We start from the raw sequence: 22511 nt of genomic DNA on the forward strand, positions 1-22511 counted from the left end.
GACCTTGTTCTTTCTGTATACACTTAATTATATCTCCCTACCAGACCCCAACAGCGCTGGCTAGTTTTGGGTCACCTTGACACAAGGTAGAGTCATCTGGGAGGAGGGAGCCTCCGTTGAGAAAATGCCTCCCTAGGACTATAGGCAAGCCTGTAGGCATTTTCTTCATTAGTGACTCATGGGAAAGGGCCCAGCCCATCGTGGTTCTGAGATCTACAAGAAACTGAGCTGAGCAAGCCAAGGATAGAGTCAATAAGCAACACCCTCTCATGGCCTCTATATCAGCTCCAGCCTCCAAGTGCCTTCACAGTGATGAGGAAGCATAAGTCAAATAAACCCTTTCCTCCCCATATTGCTTTTGTCCAGGTGTTTCAGTGCAGCAAAAGTAACTCTAAGACATCAGCTGACCCGACTTAGTGCTCTACTCGGGGTACAGTAAAGAGGGAAAGCCCCAATGTGCTTTGGGGTTGCCTGTGTCCATTGACTAGCAACGTCAACATCCTTCTTGATTTGAACACTAGTGCTTTTCAAGATCTGAGCCCTGATCCCTTGCCATTTCAGTGGGATGATACTAAATAATCCACACCCTAACATATAACACATTTCATGTGTGCCCTAGGAGACAGTGCCCCTCCACAAACATTGAAAACCAGGCTCTCTTTTAAAATCAAGAATTAAATTAATTAAAAAAAAAGACTTTCTCAATCTATATGCGTTGAGACTTGTCAACCCAAGTACTTTGAGACTCCATTGGGATACTAAACCATACCCCAGTGCAGTCTAAACTAGAAATAATACTGGTGAGATGACAGGGTCTGCCTTACCTATTGTTGTAAGCCCCACCCTAACATGGTTTTTTTCAGCACAAATTGTTAACGCTCAATAGGTACTGGTTGAGCAACAAAATTAGTGAGTCATAGCCATATAAGCTAACCTCCAAGGTGAACCCAGAAACTCTGGGGACTAAGAATTAAAAAGAGAATATTTGATGTCCCTGTACAACAATGCACACGAGACTAACTCTCCTGTGCAATTAATATATGATTGTTTGAAACACTTTGTAAACAAACTGGAGATGATTCCATTGGGCCAAAAAGGTAAAGAGTATCAGTGACGCCCAGGGCCTTCCATGTGCTACAAGCTTCACTAGCTCTCTGCACTCAGGCATCTTCCCTTAACCTCCAGGAATAGCAACCCCAGCCCTGGCAGACAGCTGTAGAAGTTTGAGGGACTACACTGTAACGAGTGAGGATGCTTCTAAATGTGAATGTCGGGGAAGGCCATCTAAGTGCCAAACAATCAAAACCCCGGAGCCATACGTCTCCCTGTTCTTCTGGCATTGGTAGAGAAGGTAGGGGGTGAAATGAAGAACTCCTTTAAGGAGATAAATGTTCTAAGTGGTAGCGCAGAGAGAACTCTCCAAGCGTGAAGAAGATGGAGGACAATGACAGCAGAAACAACTGTCTGAGAAAGGATGAAGCTGACAATACACGTCAAGGATTTGTTATACATTTGAGTACTAACTACAAAGTCTACAAAAACTAATCCCAGGATCCTGAGGAATGAAAGGGAGGCCATGGCCACTCCTATGTATGGTTGAGGAGAAGGTTTTTACTGTAGGTATGAGAGAGAGAACAGCCCAAGAGGCGTCTGGAAAAGCCCAGACTGAACATGGCCAGCAGAATAGACAGGGCCGTAAGAGGTGAGAGAAGGAATGAGAGGGAGAGAAGAGAGAAGGGCAAGAGATGGGACCAGGAGAGGGAGAAGAACCAAAGGAGCACATGGATAAAGAGGCCAAGAAAGGACCAAGAGACGGTATGGCAAAATGACTGTGTTGTGTAGGAAAGAAGCTGAGAAATGAGAAGCTCAGGGTCTGGAGGGGTTTAGGCTACAGGGCTGGGGTGAGAAGTGCTGAAATGAGCCAGGACTCTGGAACAGATATTTCAGATGCTGAGAGCATCTACTTTGCTAGGTTAATGGGCACCTCAGCCATTTGTCCTGAGTTTCTTCTAGATGTAACACCTATCAGGAGGAGAGTGGAGAGTGCTCAAGAATGTAACTCAGTGGCTAACATGCATCCATTCATTCAACAAGCACAGTTGTGCAAAGGATGTCACACACATGCTAAGTATTGAAAGTAAGTAAAAATAATACATGGCACAGATGTGTCCATCATAGACTAAAGATCAGGGATGAGACACTAAGGCATTCAAATCAGGATGTGTTAGGGACTGGTCACTGGAAAATATGAGCCTGGAATTAATCCTGGAGGATGGCAGAAGGTGGCTAATTAGAAAGAATGTGGACTCTAGGACAGCCAGGGACATATGTGCAATGGCATAGTGTGGCAGCACCCAAGCTCTCCACTGCTACTGCTCTAAGAAAACTTCCTTAGAATCATGATTGCTTATCTTTGACTTAAACATTTCCATAAAGTCCATTTTGTTGTGTAAGGGAATATAGTCATAGTTCCTGCAGCATAGACTTCTATGAGGGAGCTTTATTTTTACTACTACAAGAATAATTCTTGGTTCCTCTCTCTTCCATTCACTTCACTCCTACCCATACCTCAGCTAGCCACTGCCAGGTGCTTTTTAGACCATCTTCAAAATTATCACAAGGCCATCTATCTAGCTCTGCCCTGACTCAGGTCACCTTATCATCACCAGATTACTGTGGCTGGCTTTCTGGTGATTTCTCTACTGATTTTTTATTCCATCACCAGTCATCCCCTACACTCCAGCCAGAACAATTACAAAATGATAACAAAACATAACAAGAACTGCTTATATTTCACAAGTTACCTTTAATGCTAAGAATCTAATTTAAAGTCCGCCCCCTCACCCAATACACCCTTTGATCAGCCGCCACCTGACACACTAACATCCACACCTCCTCCAGTTCCTTGAAGGCACCCCACTATTCCTTCCTGCTATGGTTTGGTTGTGCTTTGACTATGTTCCCCCAAAGTTTCATGTAAAATTTGGTCACTAGGATGGCTATGCTCAGAAGTAGTGGGACCTGTAGCCTGACTCTTGGCTACCTTGTGGTTTCTTTATCTTCTACCCTTCCTCACCCCTTTTCTTCCACCCTTACAACCCCCTAACACTAGATAGGAGAGAGAAAAGAAGAGAGGAGAAGAGGGTGACATTATCCTTAGACTACTTCACGGTGATTAGGGACATTGAGGTTCTCGGGACAAGTTTGATATTCGCCATCAGGATATCTAACTTCTTCTTCTTGTTTCTTCTTTGCACATGAGTACTTAACAAACCTCAGCTAACAGCAACCAACCAACAACCCAACAACAGTAACCCTGCCTCTCAGGGACCTAGCATTTATATACCCTCTAAAGAGTTCCCGGAACACCGAATGTCACACATGCACAGCGGGCAAATCATGCCCTTGCCAGAGCACGAGGCAAATCATAGTCAGCTGTTGTGGACGATCCAAAGCATTCCCATGTCCCACACCTGGGATTAAAATGAAAACATATTCTTATAACACTTGGTTGTTTTGTTTTGTTCTTTTCCCAAAGAAACCAAAACTCTCATTACAGGGATCTTTAAGAGTTGACTCCTCCTGGGTGTCGATTAGGTCATTGTGAGCACCACCCTTGGAAGGAACTGAGGGAGTTCTCATGAGATCTGGGTTAATCCTCTGGAAGTGCTGTTGTGTCAGAGTTCTCCTGAGCCCTCTGTCTGTGTTCTGGTTTTTTATCTCACCACGGATCACCCCCCTCCTTCTCAGCACTCCCCCCACAACACTGCCAGCACGAGCTTCTTGCAGAAGCTGACTGACAATGCTTTGTTCTTGAACCTCTAGAGCTGTTAGCTAAAAATATCCCATTCATTATAAAGGATTTAGTTTACGGTAACTTACTATATTAATATAAAATAAACCAACAGTTTATTTTAATGTTAACTATAAACATTTTACTCATAATTATATTCTCTTCCCCTCTAAGACTGCCCCACCCATGTCCCAGTCTAAAATTATTTTTTCATGTTTCTTCTATGTACTTAATGTTATTTCTTTAAAAGATTACCCCAGCCTAAACTAGGTCTTCTTTAGTAGTTGCATATGTTCCTTTCCCTAAGATCTAACACAATTTCTACTTTATGGTTATTAGGACCAACTCTATACACACATGCACACACACACACTCCATAAAAGTTAAGAACGTGTCTGTTTTTCTTTCTGTGTTACCTGCTGCTAACATAGAGGCCGGTACGTAACTGTTCGTTAAATATCTCTTTATTTTAAGACTTATTTAATGTTATGTGTATGGGTGTTTTGCCTCCGTGTGTCTGAGCACGCCACTCATGCAGTCCTCTGAAGGTCAAAACAGACCAACTCTTGCACTGGAACTGCTATGTGGGTGCTGGGAATCCAGGCTCACTGCAATATAAACACTGTGACCAAAAACAACTTGAGGGAGGAAAGAGTTTATTTCATGTTACACCTCCTGATCACAGTCCATCAATGAAGAGAGCAAGGTGGAATTCAAGCAGGGCAGAAACCCGGAGGCAGGAACTCAAGCCAGACCATGGAGGAACCGCTGCTTGCTGGATTGGTCGAAAGCTCAGGTTCAACTATTTCTTATACCTCCTGGGACCACCTGCCTAGGGGTGGAACCACCCAAAGTGGGCTGGGCTCTCTCACGTCAATCACAAGAATAAATAAATAAATAAATAAATAAATAAATAAATAAATAAATAAAAATAAAACCGCCCCCCCCCAACAGACTTGCCTAGAGGCTAATCTGATGGAGGTATTCTCTCACTCTAGGATCCTTCTTCCCAGGTAGCACTAGTTTGGATCAAGTAGGAAAAAAAAGGAAAAGTTAGCCTACACAAAAGGAAACCTCTCCTTTCCTTATTTCCAGCTTTGTTGAGATTCATCCGAGATGATGCACAAGAAGCTCCTTTGGGATCTGTACGTCACACTATCAATACAAGGCTTACATTAATCACTTCCAGTTAAGGGCCAAGACCAGTGACATCTATTTGAAGGCCAGCACTGCCCCCTGGTGGAAATAGCAGGCAAGGGCAAGTATAGCCACCAACTGATGGTCAAAGAACTTATTTATTTAAACATGTGCTTCTTAGAAGGAGTTTTTATTTGTGTGGATGCCATTATATTATTAATTGGGAAATAATGTTCACACATATATATTTTATATAATGTACTGTCTTGAAATATGTATATTTGTGAAATGACTAAATTAAGCTGACATATCAAATACCTTTTTATGATAGAGACACTTCAAATCTACTTGCACAAATGCGGTGTTGTTTTCTCTATTTTGACACAAAAATGTTCTCTTATTCCTTTCATTATAAAGGATTAAGTTTATGGAAATATTTTATTTACATGTGAAGCATATACAACAAATGTGTTGTCTGCCTGTTACTTAATTATAATTATAATTATTATTATTAAAAGAAACAATTAGCAGCAATAGCAGTAGTAGCCATTTATGTAATAATCAAGCACTGCGGATACTTTAAATTATTAATACATGCTAATGTGCTACTTCAGTGTATCAATTTCAACAATGCAATCAGAAGAATGGTTTTACAATGCATAAACAATTTAGACGGTGGATACCCAATATGTAAAGTAGGTATGCAAATCAGCACGCATCACCGAGTAATTATTCATAAATAAAATAGTCTCCTCCAGGCATTTTTCTTCAAGGGTGTGGCCCCCTGCTAGGCTGCCCACTCTCTAGCTGATGGCACTACATCCGTGATACAGGCACTAATAACTCAGACAGGCCGGGTTTAGGAAAATAGAAAAACATGAAGTTGGGAAGGGGATACGTGGATGTAGGTCTGGGAGGAGTCAGGGAGGGGAGGAGTCGGAGAGGGGAGGAGTCAGGGAGGGGAGGGGTCAGGGAGGGGAGGAGTCAGGGAAGGGCATGGGTGTGATGGAAATGCATTGCATTCATCTATGAACATCTCAAAGAATAAGTGAATCTCAAAGTATGAGAGTCTCAAGTCACTTTGAACAAACAAGTTGACACCCAGTATGTGCCTGGTAATCCTGAATAAAATGCTTGGCATGTCTGGATCTTATTTGTTGGACCTGCTAATGAGGAACTGAATTAGGAGATATCTGGGGCTCTTCATAACTGTAAATAAATGCCCTGCAGTTTTGTCTAGGTCATGCATTTAAAGACCATACCAGTGCTGGCCACAGTGCCGGCTGGCCAGCCTTGTGGTAACTCATGTCCTGGTAACACCCATCAGAACAGTCAGTATCCTGGCGATAACACCAAGTCCATACCATCTTCCCCATCTGAACCCGAAGCCAGTCGTTCCAAAGTCCCCCTACCACGCCTTTTTCCTGTCCTTACTTTAACCATCCTCACCCCACCCTTCTGGGTCACTGCCTCAGTGAAGGTTCCGTCACTTTTAGCATCACTTCCCCAGTACACACACACACACACACACACCACCACCACCACCACCACCACCACCACCACCACTACCACCACCACCACCACCACCACCACTACCACCATCAATGGTAACAGTATTGAATCGTTCCACTCTCTAGTTACTATGTTAAGACCGACAAGATGGAAACTTTTAAATACATTTTGACAATTTATTTGAAAATTTTCTGAAAAATCTCTGATTAAAGAAAGAAGGAAGGAAAGGGAAGGAGAGGGAGATTTAGTGGAGAATCTGTCTTACAGCATTAACCATCCCATGTGTCTTTCCTCTGAGATGTCCTAGCAGTGACATCTGTCAGAAGTCTCTCATTAATCCCCAGCCGCATCCTGGTCTCTCTCATTACCTGTGCACCCTCTCCCGCCAATTTTCAACTTCAGTCTCCTCTCCCTCCTCTGGCGTCTCCCTGAATCTTTCCTTCCACTCCCACTCCACACACCCCGTCTCTGGACTTCAAGACGGATAATACAAACAAACCTGTCTTCCCTCCATCCCAATGCTTTGTGACACTTCTTTTTTAATTTATTTGTGTGTGTATATATGTATATTGTGTGCATGTGTCTGTTTCTGTGTCTGTGTAATGTTATGCCCTCCATGTAGAGGTCAGAAGACAGCTTCCAGTGTTAATTCTCACCTTCAACCTTGTTTGATGTAGGGTCTCTTTGGTTTGGTTTTGTGTTATGCTAAAACTCTTTACAGAAAATAGCACTTTTGCCAGCCCATCATCAAAGGATGTCAGCAGGTGGCGAGTGGTCCACTCTCTCTCACCTCCAGACATCATGATATACTTCATGTCCACTTACCGTCGTGCTCCACTTGTTCCTCGGTCCATATTCCATAACTGTTGAATTCAGTCCCCGTGTCTGGTCTCTGGGCTTGAACAACATCTACCTATTTTAAAATTCTGTACATTGGTCTCCAGTCTCCAAGTGCTAAGTTTGAATGTGGTTTGTGTAAGTCGTCTAAAGGCTTCTGTGCTGGACACTTGATCTTCAGTGTGATGGTTTTGAAGGAGTGGGACCTTTCAGAGGTTAGACACAGTGGAAGGCAATTGGCTCAGTGTTCATTAGGGAATCTGCCTCCAAAAGGATTAACACAGTTTTGCTTGTGGGGCCCAGTCAGCTCTTGAGGAAGGGCTGTGGTAAAGCAAGGCCAGCCCCGAGGACTTGTTTCTTTTTGGTTTCTTGTTTTTTGTTTTTGTTTTTCGAGACAGGGTTTCTCTGTGTAGCCCTGGCTGTCCTGGCACTCACTTTGTAGACCAGGCTGGCCTCGAACTCAGAAATCCGCCTGCCTCTGCCTCCCGAGTGCTGGGATTAAAGGCGTGCGCCACCACGCCCGGCCGAGGACTTGTTTCTTCTCCAGCAGCTTTTCCCTTGCCCACCGGAAGCTGAAAAGATGGTACTGTCTAATCTTGGACTCTCAGCTTCCAAGACTGTCAGTTAGATAGATCTCAGGTGTCTTGTTAAAGCAACAGAAATGGACTGTCATTGAACCAACCTCCCAACAACTTTACACCAGCCATGTTCACTCTCGCCTCCTCTGTGACATAAAGACATCCAATGACTCAAACTCTTTCATCAGCTTATCTGTGTCTCTGATTTTGATCCTTCCTTCTATATAATTATGTAGTCAGTCACCCCGGTCATTTTCTCTAGAGCACCAGGAATTTCTTTGGCAGTCTTTCCTTCTGGCTCTACCTTCAGATTCTCCAAACCTACATCATTCTGTCTACCCTAGCACAATATTACTTCCAAATACACAACCAAACATCAACTGAAATGAGAACCATGCCCTCAATTCTGAGTACCGACCCCTTTACACCTTTCTGGCCAGCCATTTGCCCAGAGCAATGAGCTTACTTTACACATTGACTCTCCCTATTAGCCGCCATCTTTATCTGGGATATCCCAGCAACCTCTCAAATTCAGTTAGTCCAAAATTAAGCTTAGTGTACCCACCTTAATCCCATCTCAGTCAACATTATGAATTCCCAGCATATGAAATCAGTTATGAGGGCCAGCCCCAGTCCCAGCCCCAGTCCTAGCCACTGTATACTTGTTATTGCAGTATTTGGCTAGCCTGAGCTACATAGCAAATTCCAGACCTGGTCAATAGTAAGATCCTATCAAAACAAAACAAAACAAAACCTTCCTTTACTCTCAAATGTCAATCAATAACCACTTCCTCTCCATCGTCTTCCATACGTTACCATCTTCATCTTTCCCACCTGGACCATTCTTTTTTTTTTCAATTTTTTATTAGATATTTTCTTCATTTACATTTCAAATGCTATCCCTTAAGTCCCCCATACCCCCCCCCACTCCCCTACTCACCCACTCCCACTTCTTGGCCCTGGTGTTCCCCTGTACTAAGGCATATAAAGTTTGCAAGACCAAGGGGCTTTTCTTCCCAGTGATGGCCGACTAGGCCATCTTCTGCTACATATGCAGCTAGAGACACAGTACTAGTTAGTTCATATTGTTGTTCCACCTATAGGATTGCAGACCCCTTCAGCTCCTTGGGTACTGTACTGGCTATTTTTGTGTCAACTTGACACAGCTGGAGTTATCACAGAGAAAGGAGCTTCAGTTGAGGAAATACCTCCATGAGATCCAACTGTAAGGCATTTTCTCAATTAGTGATCAAGGGGGAAAGGCCCCTGTGGGTGGGACCATCCCTGGGCTGGTAGTCTTGGGTTCTATAAGAGTAGGCTGAGCAAGCCAGGGGAGGCAAGCCAGTAAAGAACATCCCTCCATGGCCTCTGCATCAGCTCCTGCTCCCTGACCTGTTTGAGTTCCAGTCCTGACTTCCTTTGGTGATGAACAGCAGCATGGAAGTGTAAGCCGAATAAACCCTTTCCTCCCCAACTTGCTTCTTGGTCATGATGTTTGTGCAGGAATAGAAACCCTGACTAAGACAAATTGGTACCAGCAGAGTGGGGTATTCCTGTGACAACCTGACCATGTTTTGGGGAGGACTGTGGAAGGACTTTGGAACTTTGGGCTTGAAGATCCATTCATTGTTAAGAGCTCTGTCAGATGTTGTGTAGGAGCTTGGAAGATAATGCTGAGAACAGTGCAGAAGATGGAGGCCTGGTTTGTGAAATTTCAGAGGGAAAATTAAAGACTCTCTTCAGGGCCATTGCTGTTTTTATTGTGAAGATTTTGTAGTTCTGGTTAGCTGGGGCTGAAGAATCAGCTGTGATTAACAAGATACCAGAACTACTAAAGCAAAAACTTTGCATTACTGGGACTATTGATGCTGGTTAGCTGGAGCTAAGAAATTAGCGGTGATTAAGAAGAGACCAGCGGGCTGGTGAGATGGCTCAGTGGGTAAGAGCACCCGACTGCTCTTCCGAAGGTCAGGAGTTCAAATCCCAGCAACCACATGGTGGCTCACAACCATCCGTAATGAGATCTGACTCCCTCTTCTGGAGTGTCTGAGGACAGCTACACTGTACTTACATATAATAAATAAATAAATCTTTAAAAAAAAATAAAATAAATCTTTAAAAAAAAAAAAAAAAAGAAGAGACCAGCATCGTTGAGGTGACATCTTCTGGGAAGTGTTTTCTGAAAGCACAAAGAGGCTGTGTTCCAGAGATAGGCAAGGTTGTACTCCTTCTGCAGTGGGACTTGGTAATGTGTAAGGGTCACCCAGGTGGTACTGGTTTTGAAGGCATGAAGGGGTCACGCAGAGCAGCTGAGGCTCGGCACTGTGAGAGGCCATGGAAGGCCATTGGTGAAGGTGCAGCCCCAGTTGTAATTGAAGGCCCAGGACTGAAGGGGTCATGCAGTGTTTTGGAGATGCCAGTACCACGAGATGACCACCAAGAGCAGCAGCAGCAGTGGAGTACAGGCATCTGGAGCCCAGAGGACGACGTGTGTGCTACAAAGGGCATGGCTGGAGAAGTGACCCAAGCCCTTGGAGGAGCCCAGAAGATCGTGAGTTGGATCCCAGATGTTGGACAGTTGGAGATTGATTTTTGCTTTGATTGTGACTGTGCTCTGATATTTTCCCTCTTGAAGGAAGAAACTGTTCTAGTGGAGCCCACAGTTAAGAGACTTTTAATTGTAAAAAGACTTTGGATTTTAAAAGAGATGGATATTTTAAAGAGATTGAAAATTTAAGAATATGTAAAGACTGTGGGACTTTTAAAGTTATTTAGATCTTGGGGATGAATAAGAATGTAAGGGTTGAGGCTTACTAGTGATGTGTTTGTGTGTCAAGTTGATAAGGGGTCAATTGTACTGGCTATTTTTGTGTCAACTTGACACAGCTGGAGTTATCACAGAGAAAGGAGCTTCAGTTGAGGAAATACCTCCATGAGATCCAACTGTAAGGCATTTTCTCAATTAGTGATCAAGGGGGAAAGGCCCCTGTGGGTGGGACCATCCCTGGGCTGGTAGTCTTGGGTTCTATAAGAGTAGGCTGAGCAAGCCAGGGGAGGCAAGCCAGTAAAGAACATCCCTCCATGGCCTCTGCATCAGCTCCTGCTCCCTGACCTGTTTGAGTTCCAGTCCTGACTTCCTTTGGTGATGAACAGCAGCATGGAAGTGTAAGCCGAATAAACCCTTTCCTCCCCAACTTGCTTCTTGGTCATGCTGTTTGTGCAGGAATAGAAACCCTGACTAAGACAGGTACTTTCTCTAGCTCCTCCATTGGGGGCCCTGAGTTCCATCCAATAGATGACTGTGAGCATCCACTTCTGTGTTTGCCAGGCACTGGCATAGTCTCACAAGAGACAGCTCAGGGTTCTTCCAGCAAAATCTTGCTGGCATATGCAATAGTGTCTGCTTCCTAGTTTGCCTTATGAACTCATTTCAACTTGATTCTTTTGCTACAATTTTATTAAAATATAATTACATTGTTTCCCTCCCTTCAATTCTTTCCCCCAACTCCTCCCACGCCCCCACACCCTCACTCCTACTCCCTATTAAGTTCCTGGCCTCCTCGTCTTTAATTGTTCTTGTTACATACATACCCATGCATATATAAAGTACAACCCGCTGTGTCTGTTCAATGTGATTTGCTTGTGCATCATTTCAGGGCTGGCCACTTGGCTTTGGGTCATCAAGTAGAGCATTCCTCCCTGAGAGCAGACTACTTCTCTAACTCTCAGAATCAACTTGATATTTTCCTTCACTTTCTACTTAAGATTCATTCCAAATTCCTTGGTCTAGCACACAGAGCTGAACAGGATCCAACCCCTGTCTGAAACTAACGATTCCCTAAAGACTGTTACAATGTCTTTTCGCGTCTACACAGTCTACATTTCTTGAGCTCTGAGTCCATCGCACACTAGACAGGGTAGCCACAGACTGTGTCACTAGCCAACACATATGTGTTACAGCTACAGAAAGAAGGAGATATTACCAAGGATATAGTTATTTAAATGACACGGTTTTTGTTCTCATGGGATAAAGTACCTGTTTCCGTAGCTAATAATCCTTCATCCACTAGTATAGTAAGTCAGGCAGACAGGGCCCGTCTCTGTCTCACTTAGCCATTGACACTGGATTAGCCCCTGGACCAGATAATGACAGTGTGTTCATAGGGTCTCTAGATGAAAGAAAAGGATTACTCATTCAAAATTAAAAGTCAAAATAATGAACTTAATATAGAACTAGACCCGACTTTATGTATGATAACAAATATCCTGAAGCGATGGGGGGGGGATGCTAGCCATTAATTATTTTTTAAATCGCCCAATTATGCATCATTTCATGCTAATCTAAATGATGCCATTTCTCTCCCAGCAGACACCACTCAACTCGAGACAGCCCCCACAACCGTGTATAAAAGCTCAAAGAACCCACAAGCAGGTGACGTTCTGTACGCCTTTGAAATTACAGCTGCCCACGGACCAGCGGAACGTTTGGCTTGGCACCATGTCTCTCCGGTTTTCTGGCGGATCCAGGCACGTTGGCATACAGTCGGGATCCCTCAGGCCGCCCAGCGGAGGCGCAGGCTTTGCTGGGAGCAGCGTGGCTGGCGGTTCGGTTGCTGGTAGTGGATTTTCTTGGGCCTTGGGAGGGACACTGGGCAGTGCTCCTGGTGGGAGCCATGCCACTGGTGCCCTGGGAAATGTCACTGGTGTTTGCTTCATGGGAAGTGAAGGGGGTCTCCTCTCTGGAAACGAGAAAGTCACAATGCAGAATCTTAACAACCGCTTGGCCTCTTACCTGGATAACGTAAAAGCTCTGGAGGAGGCCAACTCTGAGCTAGAGAGAAAGATCAAGACTTGGCATGAGAAATACGGACCGGGATCGTGCCGTGGACTTGACCGTGACTACAGCAAGTATCATCTAACCATTGAGGACCTTAAAAACAAGGTAAATTGCAAACTTGAAACTAGCCAAGTATTTAAAACATAATAATATCCGGCAAAAAAGTATATAAAACCACGAAGGGAAAAAGCTTCATGGCTGTACTCTAAGTTGAATTTAATTTTAATAAATAATTCTTCCCATTGCTCAAAATTAGGAGCCTTGGTTCAATACTTTCAATGTTAATCCCACTGCCTATTTTGAGATACATTTATAGATAATAAACTATCATGTCCTAAAAAATAATGCAATTGTCTGAGAACGAAATTAAAACATTGCTACTTTTTAAAAATTAAGTTCTAAACATTCTGATAATTGCATATGTTTAAAAATTGATGCAAAGGCTTAGTTATTTTCTAAGTAATGCATAACAAAAGCAAGATTATTTCTGTTAACTCCCTCTTCACTTCCTCCAGATCATCTCTTCCACGGCCGCTAATGCTAATATAATTCTGCAAATTGATAACGCCAGACTGGCTGCAGACGATTTCCGACTAAAGTAGGTGACAGATGACAATGGCGGCCCCAGAACTAAGTTCCTATCCGTTTATGTTGTTAAATTACTTTTTTTTTTTTCATTTTCATCTCAAGTAAAATTACAACCTAGAGGAGTAAAGGAAACAAAGGATTTCTGATAGAAAATGATAAGTACCAGAAGTGAGCACGTTATGTGTGCATTACATCCACGGTGGAAGGTGCTTCTGCATCTCCATACCTGCCTAAAGGAATGCCAAGCACACAGTAAACGCTCAGTGGCGACTGTCCACTCCTTAAGTTAACCTAGGGGCTGGAGAGGTGGCTCAGTAGTTCAGAGCACTGATTGCTCTTGCAAAGGTCCTGAGTTCAATTCCCAGCAACCAGCTCACAGCTCTTTGTAACTCCAGTTCCAGGGGATCTGACATCCCTCATACACACTGGCAAAAAACCAATGCGCATTAAAAAAACAAATACTTTTTTTAATGTAAACTTAGATAAGGCTATGCAATGGCTGTTTTTACTTAACTATAGTAGACATTTCAATCTGTGTGATTGGTTAGCTCTTCATTGTCCCGGACTGGACTGGAAGGATAGGTCTTTATGTATAGCTGTTTTGTTTTCTTTGGTTTTGTCTTATGACCAAGTCTCACTCTGTAGCCCAGGCTAACCTAGAACTCACAATCCTCATGCCTCAGGCTCCTGAGTTCTTAGACTACAGACATGGCCTACCCCACAGGGGTTTTTCCTATGGATTTTTGTATTTAGAGTCCTGAACTGGTTTCAGATTTTTCCAGTTGATATCTAACTTCCACTGGAATTCATTTAAACCCACCCTCCCTCCCCTCAAGGTATGAAAACGAACTCACCCTTCACCAAAATGTGGAGGCAGACATCAATGGGTTGCGGCGCGTCCTTGACGAGCTGACCCTCTGCAGGACGGACCAAGAGCTGCAGTACGAATCCCTGAGTGAGGAGATGACTTATCTCAAGAAGAACCACGAAGAGGTAGGAGAAGCTTCGCTCTAACCCCAACACAGCTCTGCCGGGGGGGAAAGTCCAGGGAGGGAAACTGTTGAAATTCCAGGGGGAGAAACCTGAGATATCAACACTTTGAAATCCAAATGAAAAGGCCAGCTGCTCCGTGGACTAGTGCAGACCATTGCTTTGCTCGAGAACCCAGGGTGCCACCGCTGGAGGGTGTAGCCACTAAGAACGGGTGTTCAGGAGTCGGGAACCCTGTCCAGTCCCCCTTCTGATCAGATCCCAGCCAGCAACTTAGAAGAGTTTCTTCTCTCTATGTTGCGGTGTCCTCATCTGTGAAGAGAGTGACCACCTCATAAGGATGCTCAGACTTGTAGCACATGCTCAGAACGGCGTCTGGCATCCAATGGTCATTCAATAAATGACTGTTAGTGTCCCTTGGGTGAAAATTCCACAATGGCTGGGATCGGATGGGCAGGACTGGGTGTTCCACCACTCTGGTCCCATCAACCCCAACCCGATAATTGGCGATTATCTGCTGAATAACCCCTCTGGTCTTTGTAATCCTTTCATATTCTTTTTTATTTTTTTAAGTGGTAGTTGTGATTGTCTTTTGTAATTATATTTGATCTATTTGTGGGAGGAGGACTGGGCCTATGCCACAGTTTGTCCGTGGAGATCAGAGCAACTTTCGGGAGCTAGTTTTCTTTTTTCCACCCTCTAGGTATGAGGATTGAACTCAGGTTGATTGGCAGGAAGCACCTTTACCAGTTGACCCATCTCACTGGCCAACTGGTTTGGTTGGGCCTGGTGTAGCAGTTTAACCTTTTTTTTTTTTTTCATGGTTTTCTGAGACAGGGTTTTTCTGTGTAGCCTTGGCTGTCCTAGAAATTGCTCTGTAAACCAGGCTGGCCTCAAATTCACAGAGATCCACCTGCCTCTGTCTCCAGAGTGCTGGAATTAAAGGTGTGCGCTATTATCCACTGGTTCAACTTTATAATCAGGGCATTTGGGAGGCTGAGGCAGGATAATTCCCTAATTCAAGGCCCAGCCTGAGTTACATAGTAAATTCCAGCTTAGACTGGGCTACAGAGGGATACCCTGTCTCATAAAAAGAAGGATGGATAGATGGAAGGAAGGAAGAAAAGAAGGAAGGAAGGAAGGAAGGAAGGAAGGAAGGAAGGAAGGAAGGAAGGAAGGAAGGAAGAAAAGAAGGAAGGAAGGAAGGAAGGAAGGAAGGAAGGAAGGAAGGAAGGAAGGAAGGAAGGAAGGAAGGAAGGAAGGACAACAGCCCTGAATATCACCGATAAATTATTCGTTGCTCTGGGAATTTGGGGACCTCTAAACCCTTCTCAGATGGCATGTGGGCAGTCACTTGCATTTCACTCTAGGAAATGAAAGTCCTGCAGTGCGCAGCTGGAGGCAACGTGAACGTGGAGATGAACGCGGCCCCAGGCGTGGACCTCACAGTCCTTCTGAACAACATGCGAGCAGAGTACGAGGCCCTGGCTGAGCAGAACCGCAGGGATGCTGAGGCCTGGTTCCAAGAGAAGGTGAGGGAGTCAGAGCCGCTCTATCTATTCCACCCTAGTAGGCCAGACTCAATGTGACTCTGTGCACCCTACCTTCCAGAGCGCCACGCTGCAGCAGCAGATCTCCAATGACTTGGGCGCCGCCACCTCAGCCAGGACCGAGCTGACAGAGCTGAAGCGCTCCCTGCAGACGCTGGAGATCGAGCTGCAGTCACTCTCAGCCACGGTAGGTGCTGACCCCAGATGTCCGCCCGCGCTTCCTGGTTCCCCAAAACCTAAAGAAACCCTTTCTTTTCTTTCCTATAACAAATGCTTACCGAAAGGAGCACGCGAAGGGGGGCGGGGGATGGGGGAGGAGAGGAAGAACAGCAGGAAAAGCATCCTAGGAGACAAGAAGAGGTAGCATCTTCCTCACAGACTTCTTGATACTGCTAAGTTCCTTCCTGGATGGTGCCCTGAGTTCATTGTGGTAAAAGAACCAGCCTGGTGCCCAGTTCCACCCTGCACATGCTTCGCTCAATGCCCCAGAGCATGCTGGGCAATATTGGTTCAGTTAAAACATCAAGGGACAGGACCAGCGTTCTTTGTCCACACAGGCCAAGATGGGTCACACCATCATCTCCGAACACTGAGAAAAGCATAGTCAGAGGGGATTCACAAGGCTGGAGCTGTAGCTCTGCATTTAAAAGAGCCCACTCTTTCAGGGGACCCAAGTTCAATTCCCAGCACCCATATTGGCAGATAACAACTCTCTGTAGCTCCAGTCTCTGATACTGTATTCTGTCTTCTGCAGACACTGCATACATGCGGTGCACATACAAACAGGCAAAACAGCCATACACATAAAATATTTAAAGAAAGGTACACACCAACCCAGACATGGGCACTCACTATCTGTCCTCTCGTCCTACATTAGTAAAGTTGTCAACACCCCACAGCCTGGCACTCAGCCTCTTAGGGACATCTGAGCCATGGAGAAGACTTCAACAGTTACCATGGAAACAACCTAGAAACCTACTTTCTGTGGAGACTACGAGCAGGCAGCATCCAAAAGGCTTGACTTTGAGAATTGGGGCAAGCATGTGGCCCAAGGATTCCCCATCCTCACAAGAGGTTTTGTAAGAGGCTAGGGTGTCGCATGAACAGGGAAATAGCTACTGTGCAAATCAGAACAGTGAGCCAGCCACAAAGAAAACCATGGCTCAGTAGACTAGAAAGATCTTTTGGTTTAGCCAACCTCAAAATACAGAGGCATGCCTCTCTTCCCCTCACTCTCAGCTCAGCGGCCTCTTTAGCCCTTCCTTCTGAATTCGGAAGGAATTCGGAAACCATCAGAACCCTGCATGATCTTCTGCCGCTGCAGGGATGAATCCTCCCTGTGTTTCTGGAAAACAGGATAGGAAATAAATTCTCAAATGTCCTCATCAATATTAGAAGCATTTTCACATAGAAACAATGAAGAAGCAGTAAGATTCTCTGCTCAGATCACCCATCCTGGGAGTAATGCTTTGGGGTCAGGAAACAACCCACGCTGCAAAAATCCACTTAACAGCCATTGTAACCAAGCTATAGAGTAATACTTGGTAACCTAGCTGCCATACCCAAGATTCTTTGGTCAAGATAAACTCCAAGTTCAGTTTCCCACAGGGAGAACATGAGTCAATTATAGGTTGGGGCTTATCTGTATATAAACACCCACATGTTTGCTTCCTGTGTTATGCAAATGTCCAAGTTCATCTGGTTCTTTCTCATCAGCACCCAACTTTCCCAGTGGAAGGCAGTAAAGAGAGATGCTGCCCCCTCTGGCTTCCCAGGGTATTGGCCATCTTATAAAATATCCTAGGGAAGAAAGGTTTTAAGGCTTTGAACTGTGGGTGTGCCCCCTCCTTGACAGCTTGCTAGTCGGCACTTTTTCTTTCTCATTACCATATCTGTCACCTCCTCCATGCCCCTAGAGAGCCCAGGAGCCTGTCCAAATGCAGCTGCCAGTGTAAATCAGCACCCTATGGGCCTCAGCCCCATTAGACTCTCACAAGCCTGCCTGTCATGATGAATATCTTACTACATAGTTCCGTCTTTGCAACCCTAGGATCGAGTCAATACATCATATATTGGCGATACACAAACTTATCCTGAAAATTATAATGCTACTAATGCAATAAAAATAAAAAAGTAAGCTAGGGAGCTTGGAGCTGGCAAGGGGCTTGCCAAGCAAACATAAATCGGGATACGGGTTTAATCTCTAGGACTCATGTGAAAGAAGCCAGGCTTGATGGCATAAGCAAGCAATCCCTGTGCAGGGAAGCAGAGACAGGAGTATGTCTGCGGTTACTGACCAGCCAGTATAGCTTAATCAGTGAGCCCCAGGCTGGAGAGAGAGAGAGAGAGAGAGAGAGAGAGAGAGAGAGAGAGAGAGAGAGAGAGAGAGAGAGAGAGAAATGACCCAGCCAGCTCAGTCAGTCAACAGGTTCTCCACAGCAGGAACAAGGATTAAAAAAGAAAAAAAAAAAAGCACGCCTTTAATCCCAGCACTTGGGAGGCAGAGACAGGTGGATCTCTGAGTTCGAGGCCAGCCTGGTCTACAAAGTGAGTTCCAGGACAGCCAGGGCTACACAGAGAAACCCTGTCTCAAAAAAACAAAAAAACAAAACAAAAAAAGACAATTAGACAACACTGTAGCATGACCCCAGTCAGTTCTGAGACTGAAGGCAAGTTTATATTTTCCCAATCAACTTTTATACCATTTTAATTATATGCAAGTAATAAGGTCAGTTCTAAGTTGAGGAACAAGCAAGGCAATAAACAAAGTCCCATGATCATTGTCTCTAAGGGCTAATAAGGATGACCAAGATATCTGAGCTTATTTCCCTGTCCGAGCCCAAAGTCATGTTCATGCCTGAAGCCTACTTCTTTGTTCAGCCTAAAATTAGATTCTTGCCGGAAGCTTAATTCCTTGTCCTGGCCCAATGTCAGATTTTTGCCAAGCAGCCCCAAAAGCTCTCCATAGAGAAAGAGAGAGAGAGAGAGAGAGAGCATTTAAAATTGAAATGCATTTATTAGGTAATTGCTTGATCCACACTGCCTCCAAAAATGCCAGGCAGAGGCTTGCATCTCCTTCTAACAGAGGCGTTATGTCCTGTGACGTAAGAGCAGTAGTCATGCCACAGGAACAGAAGGGAAATGAGAGAGAGAAAGAGGCAGCAGACATTACGACAATGATTAATATCAGAGGTAGTAACTACCAGGACACATATATTTATATACAATAAGACAAAGAGGGGAAATTACTATAATTGAAGTAGAAATCATGAGGCTGGACAAATTACAGTCTATGAAGGAGAGAGAGGACGTGAGATACTCCTAGGACTTAGTGTGGACTCCGTGGCCTGAAGGTAATGAGCGCTGCCCTTGGGGGCCCACCCTGCTAAAGGATTCATTCAGTCTGAACAACTTTAAAAAGAGGACTCTGGTGAATGACAGAAAATCAAGAATGGATTACAAAAGAAAGCAATAGACTAGTGGGTCTAAGAATAGGATTTGAACTGTTGGGATCGAGGTTTCGGTATAATAGGCAACCCCCCAAAACTATTTTAAAATATAAATTATCCTGTGTGGATTTCTTACTGTGCTGTCCCCTAAAAGTGCTTTTATGTACATGTTTGTCTCAACAGAAACTGTTACCAAAGTCTTAACAGTCAAATATCTTGCTAGAGGCTGGGAGGCGGGGCAGGGAGGCATCGAGATGCCTAAGGGGGTAAGGGCACTTGGATGCCAAGGCTGGTGGCCAGAGTTTGATCCCAGGAACCCATACAGTGGAAGGAATTCCTGCAGGTTATCCTGTGATCTGCACATTTGCTATGGTACATGCTCACACACACACACACACACACACACACACACACACACAGAGTAAATGTTAAGATAAACTCTTGGGGTGGGGGTCATTTATTCCTTGTCAGGCTATTCAGCGCTGTTCACCCAGGGTTAATAACAGGCTCCACCTCCTGTCCGACAAGCCCCCAATCTGCCCGGGGAGTGGTCCTGCAGGATGCTAAGTAACCCTCCTCTGGTGACTTCATCCCTTCATCTTTGACATATTAGAAACACTCTCTGGAGTGCTCCCTGGCAGAGACGGAGGGCAACTACTGCTCACAGCTGGCTCAGATCCAGGCTCAGATCAGCGCCCTGGAGGAGCAGCTGCACCAGGTGAGGACGGAGACCGAGGGCCAGAAGCTGGAGCATGAGCAGCTGCTGGACATCAAGGCCCACCTGGAGAAGGAGATCGAGACCTACTGCCGCCTCATAGATGGAGACGAGAAGTAAGGTCAATGGGAAGTTCCCAACAGCAGCCATGCTCTATCCCTCACCCTTCCATGCTGTCAGTCCACTGTTTCTCTGTCCCACTGCACAAAAATGTGTGTCCTTCTCCTGCTTCTAAATAGAGGGATCATTTCCTCTATGTTTTGTACATCACAGAGCCCCCTTATCTATCTTGGACGGCTCCTGTCATTCTGGGCCAGGTCCCCATTACCATCCATGTTAAGCACTGTAATTTCAAGACTCTCCTGACCCCGCTCCCAATCTGCTGAACAAACCCTGGAGACACACTTTATATGTATATGTGGCTCCTGGGAGGTTGCATATTTTTACATGTAGCTCTTAAGCTAATACATATTTCTTACTTTTTTAATTCTTGAATGGGAATTCTTGAATGGGAGGGACTGGGAAGATGGCTCAGTGGGGAGAGCATGCTTGTCCCATGTGAGCCTGCCTCGGATCTCCAGCACATCTGTAAATGCTGAGTGTGATGGCTCTCCACACCTGGGGTCAGGAGAGAGACTATGGATGCTGAGTGCTCACTGCCAGCCAATCTAGGTGATATTCGTGCTCTCAGTTCTGTCTCAAAACATGGTGGAGGGCTAGAGAAATGGCTGAGAGATTAGGAAGCACTTGTTGTTCTTGCAGATGACAAGGATTAGTTCTCAACACTTGAATGATTCATACCAGTCTGTATCTCTAAAACAAAGGTTGAGATCAACGAAGGGAGATTCCTAATGCCAACCAACACACAGACACACATACACACACACATATATATACTTACACACACTCACACACATACACATACTCACACACACTTACAAACACACACTCACACACATACACACACACTTACATATATATACCCACACATACTTACAAACACACACCCACACACATATACATACACACATATACATACTCACAAACACACATGCACACATATACATACTCACAAACATACACACACACTCACACATATACACACACTCACACACTCATACACATACACAGTCACATACAACACACCACCACCACTACCACCACCAAATAGAAAAAAAATCTAATGGAAATAATATTTTTAAATCCTCTCTTTAGATAACTTATAATCACTTCCTGCTCCTACACACAAATCATATTTTTTCAACAGTAAAAACTGAGATCTGTTGAGTCATTATTTCAATGAAACTTTCCTAAGTGATAATAAACACCAATGTAAAATAATGACGTTTTCTTTCCTCCAGTTCCTGCTCTGTCTCAAAGGGTTTTGAATCTGGAAGCTCAGGGAATTCACCCAAAGGTAACAAAAACCTTGTTTTATTCCTATAGCAGAAAATCCCTTTACATCAATGGCTCTTACACATGGTAGCAAAATCTACAGTTAAGAAGTTTTAAGTAAAGTACTCTGAACTGGAATGTTCTCCAGACACCCCAGAAAACCCATAACACACCCTCCCCAATGTGTGCGAGGCAGTGCGAGGAGCCAAACAGTAGTGTCCTTCATCACGTGTTTTTTTTCTCTAGATGTATCCAAAACCACACTGGTGAAGACGGTGGTTGAAGAAATAGATCAGCGTGGGAAGGTCCTGTCCTCCAGGATCCACTCCATCGAGGAAAAGATGTCTAAGATGAGCAATGGCAAGGCTGAGCAGAGGGTTCCCTTCTAGCTGCCACGCTAGGGGGGGGATAGAGTAACTTGGGGGCGGAGCCCCGCCGCTGCACTGTTCTAAATCTCAGGGAGAATGGAAATGCTTTCTTTTATTACAGATGAGGAACCTTAGACAAAATACCTGTTTTCTTAGTGATTTTCAAAGCATGCTGGGTGTTTGTGTCCAAATAAAATAATTGATGGCAACACACTTCCGTTTGCTGGTGATTAATAACAAGTTGTGATTTATTCCCCGCCCACCCACCCAGTAGGTAGTCTTTATTGGATTTCACTCTAGTTTTCAACAACTATCAATTCGATCACACCGTATTTAATATTAAATATTCACTAGGCATAATCTTCAAATCCCACCCCGTCTGCATGAGGTAAACATAGGGGACGGTCAGAAAATGCTCCTGCAACTGGCACATTCCACCACTAGATGGCGCGTGCCTGGTGGTTTTGTTGCGATATCTCAAACTATCTCAAGCTCCCACACAGACTTTCTGAGATACCATTCCCATCTAACCAGGAAAAAAAAAAAAAAAAAAAAAAAAAAAATCTCTGAAAGGCCCGTGCTGATGACTTTTCCAGGACAGATTACAGAAGCGTTTCCTTGGGAAGGCCCAGACAGAAATACTTTAGGCATTGCGGACAAGAGGGTCCACTGCAACTACTCAGCTTTGTAGTTTCCGCTAACAGAAAGAGCGGTAGACTGATGGGCACAACTACATTCCGATAAATATTTAGAGGCGCTGGG

General features: G+C 44.6%; 1 protein-coding gene across 2 annotated transcripts; it reads left to right on the top strand.

The window, feature by feature from the left end:
• Nucleotides 1–12355: 12355 nt before the first annotated feature.
• Krt28 (keratin 28) lies at nucleotides 12356–21770 on the top strand. Of its 2 annotated transcripts, XM_021176685.2 has the most exons (8): nucleotides 12356–12799; nucleotides 13210–13292; nucleotides 14119–14275; nucleotides 15643–15804; nucleotides 15884–16009; nucleotides 19885–20102; nucleotides 21348–21403; nucleotides 21628–21770. In XM_021176685.2, exons 1-8 carry the CDS (start codon nucleotides 12356–12358, stop codon nucleotides 21768–21770), a joined length of 1389 nt encoding a protein of 462 aa, XP_021032344.1. The 2 variants fall into 2 exon arrangements, with proteins under 2 accessions (XP_021032344.1, XP_085685356.1); XM_085829230.1 differs by lacking the exon at nucleotides 19885–20102 and having other exon boundaries at nucleotides 21367–21403.
• The last annotated feature ends 741 nt before the right edge of the window (nucleotides 21771–22511 follow it).

The sequence above is a fragment of the Mus caroli genome, unplaced genomic scaffold (genome assembly GCF_978045245.1).
Source record: "Mus caroli unplaced genomic scaffold, Mus_caroli_1 scaffold_13, whole genome shotgun sequence".
NCBI lineage: Eukaryota > Metazoa > Chordata > Mammalia > Rodentia > Muridae > Mus > Mus caroli.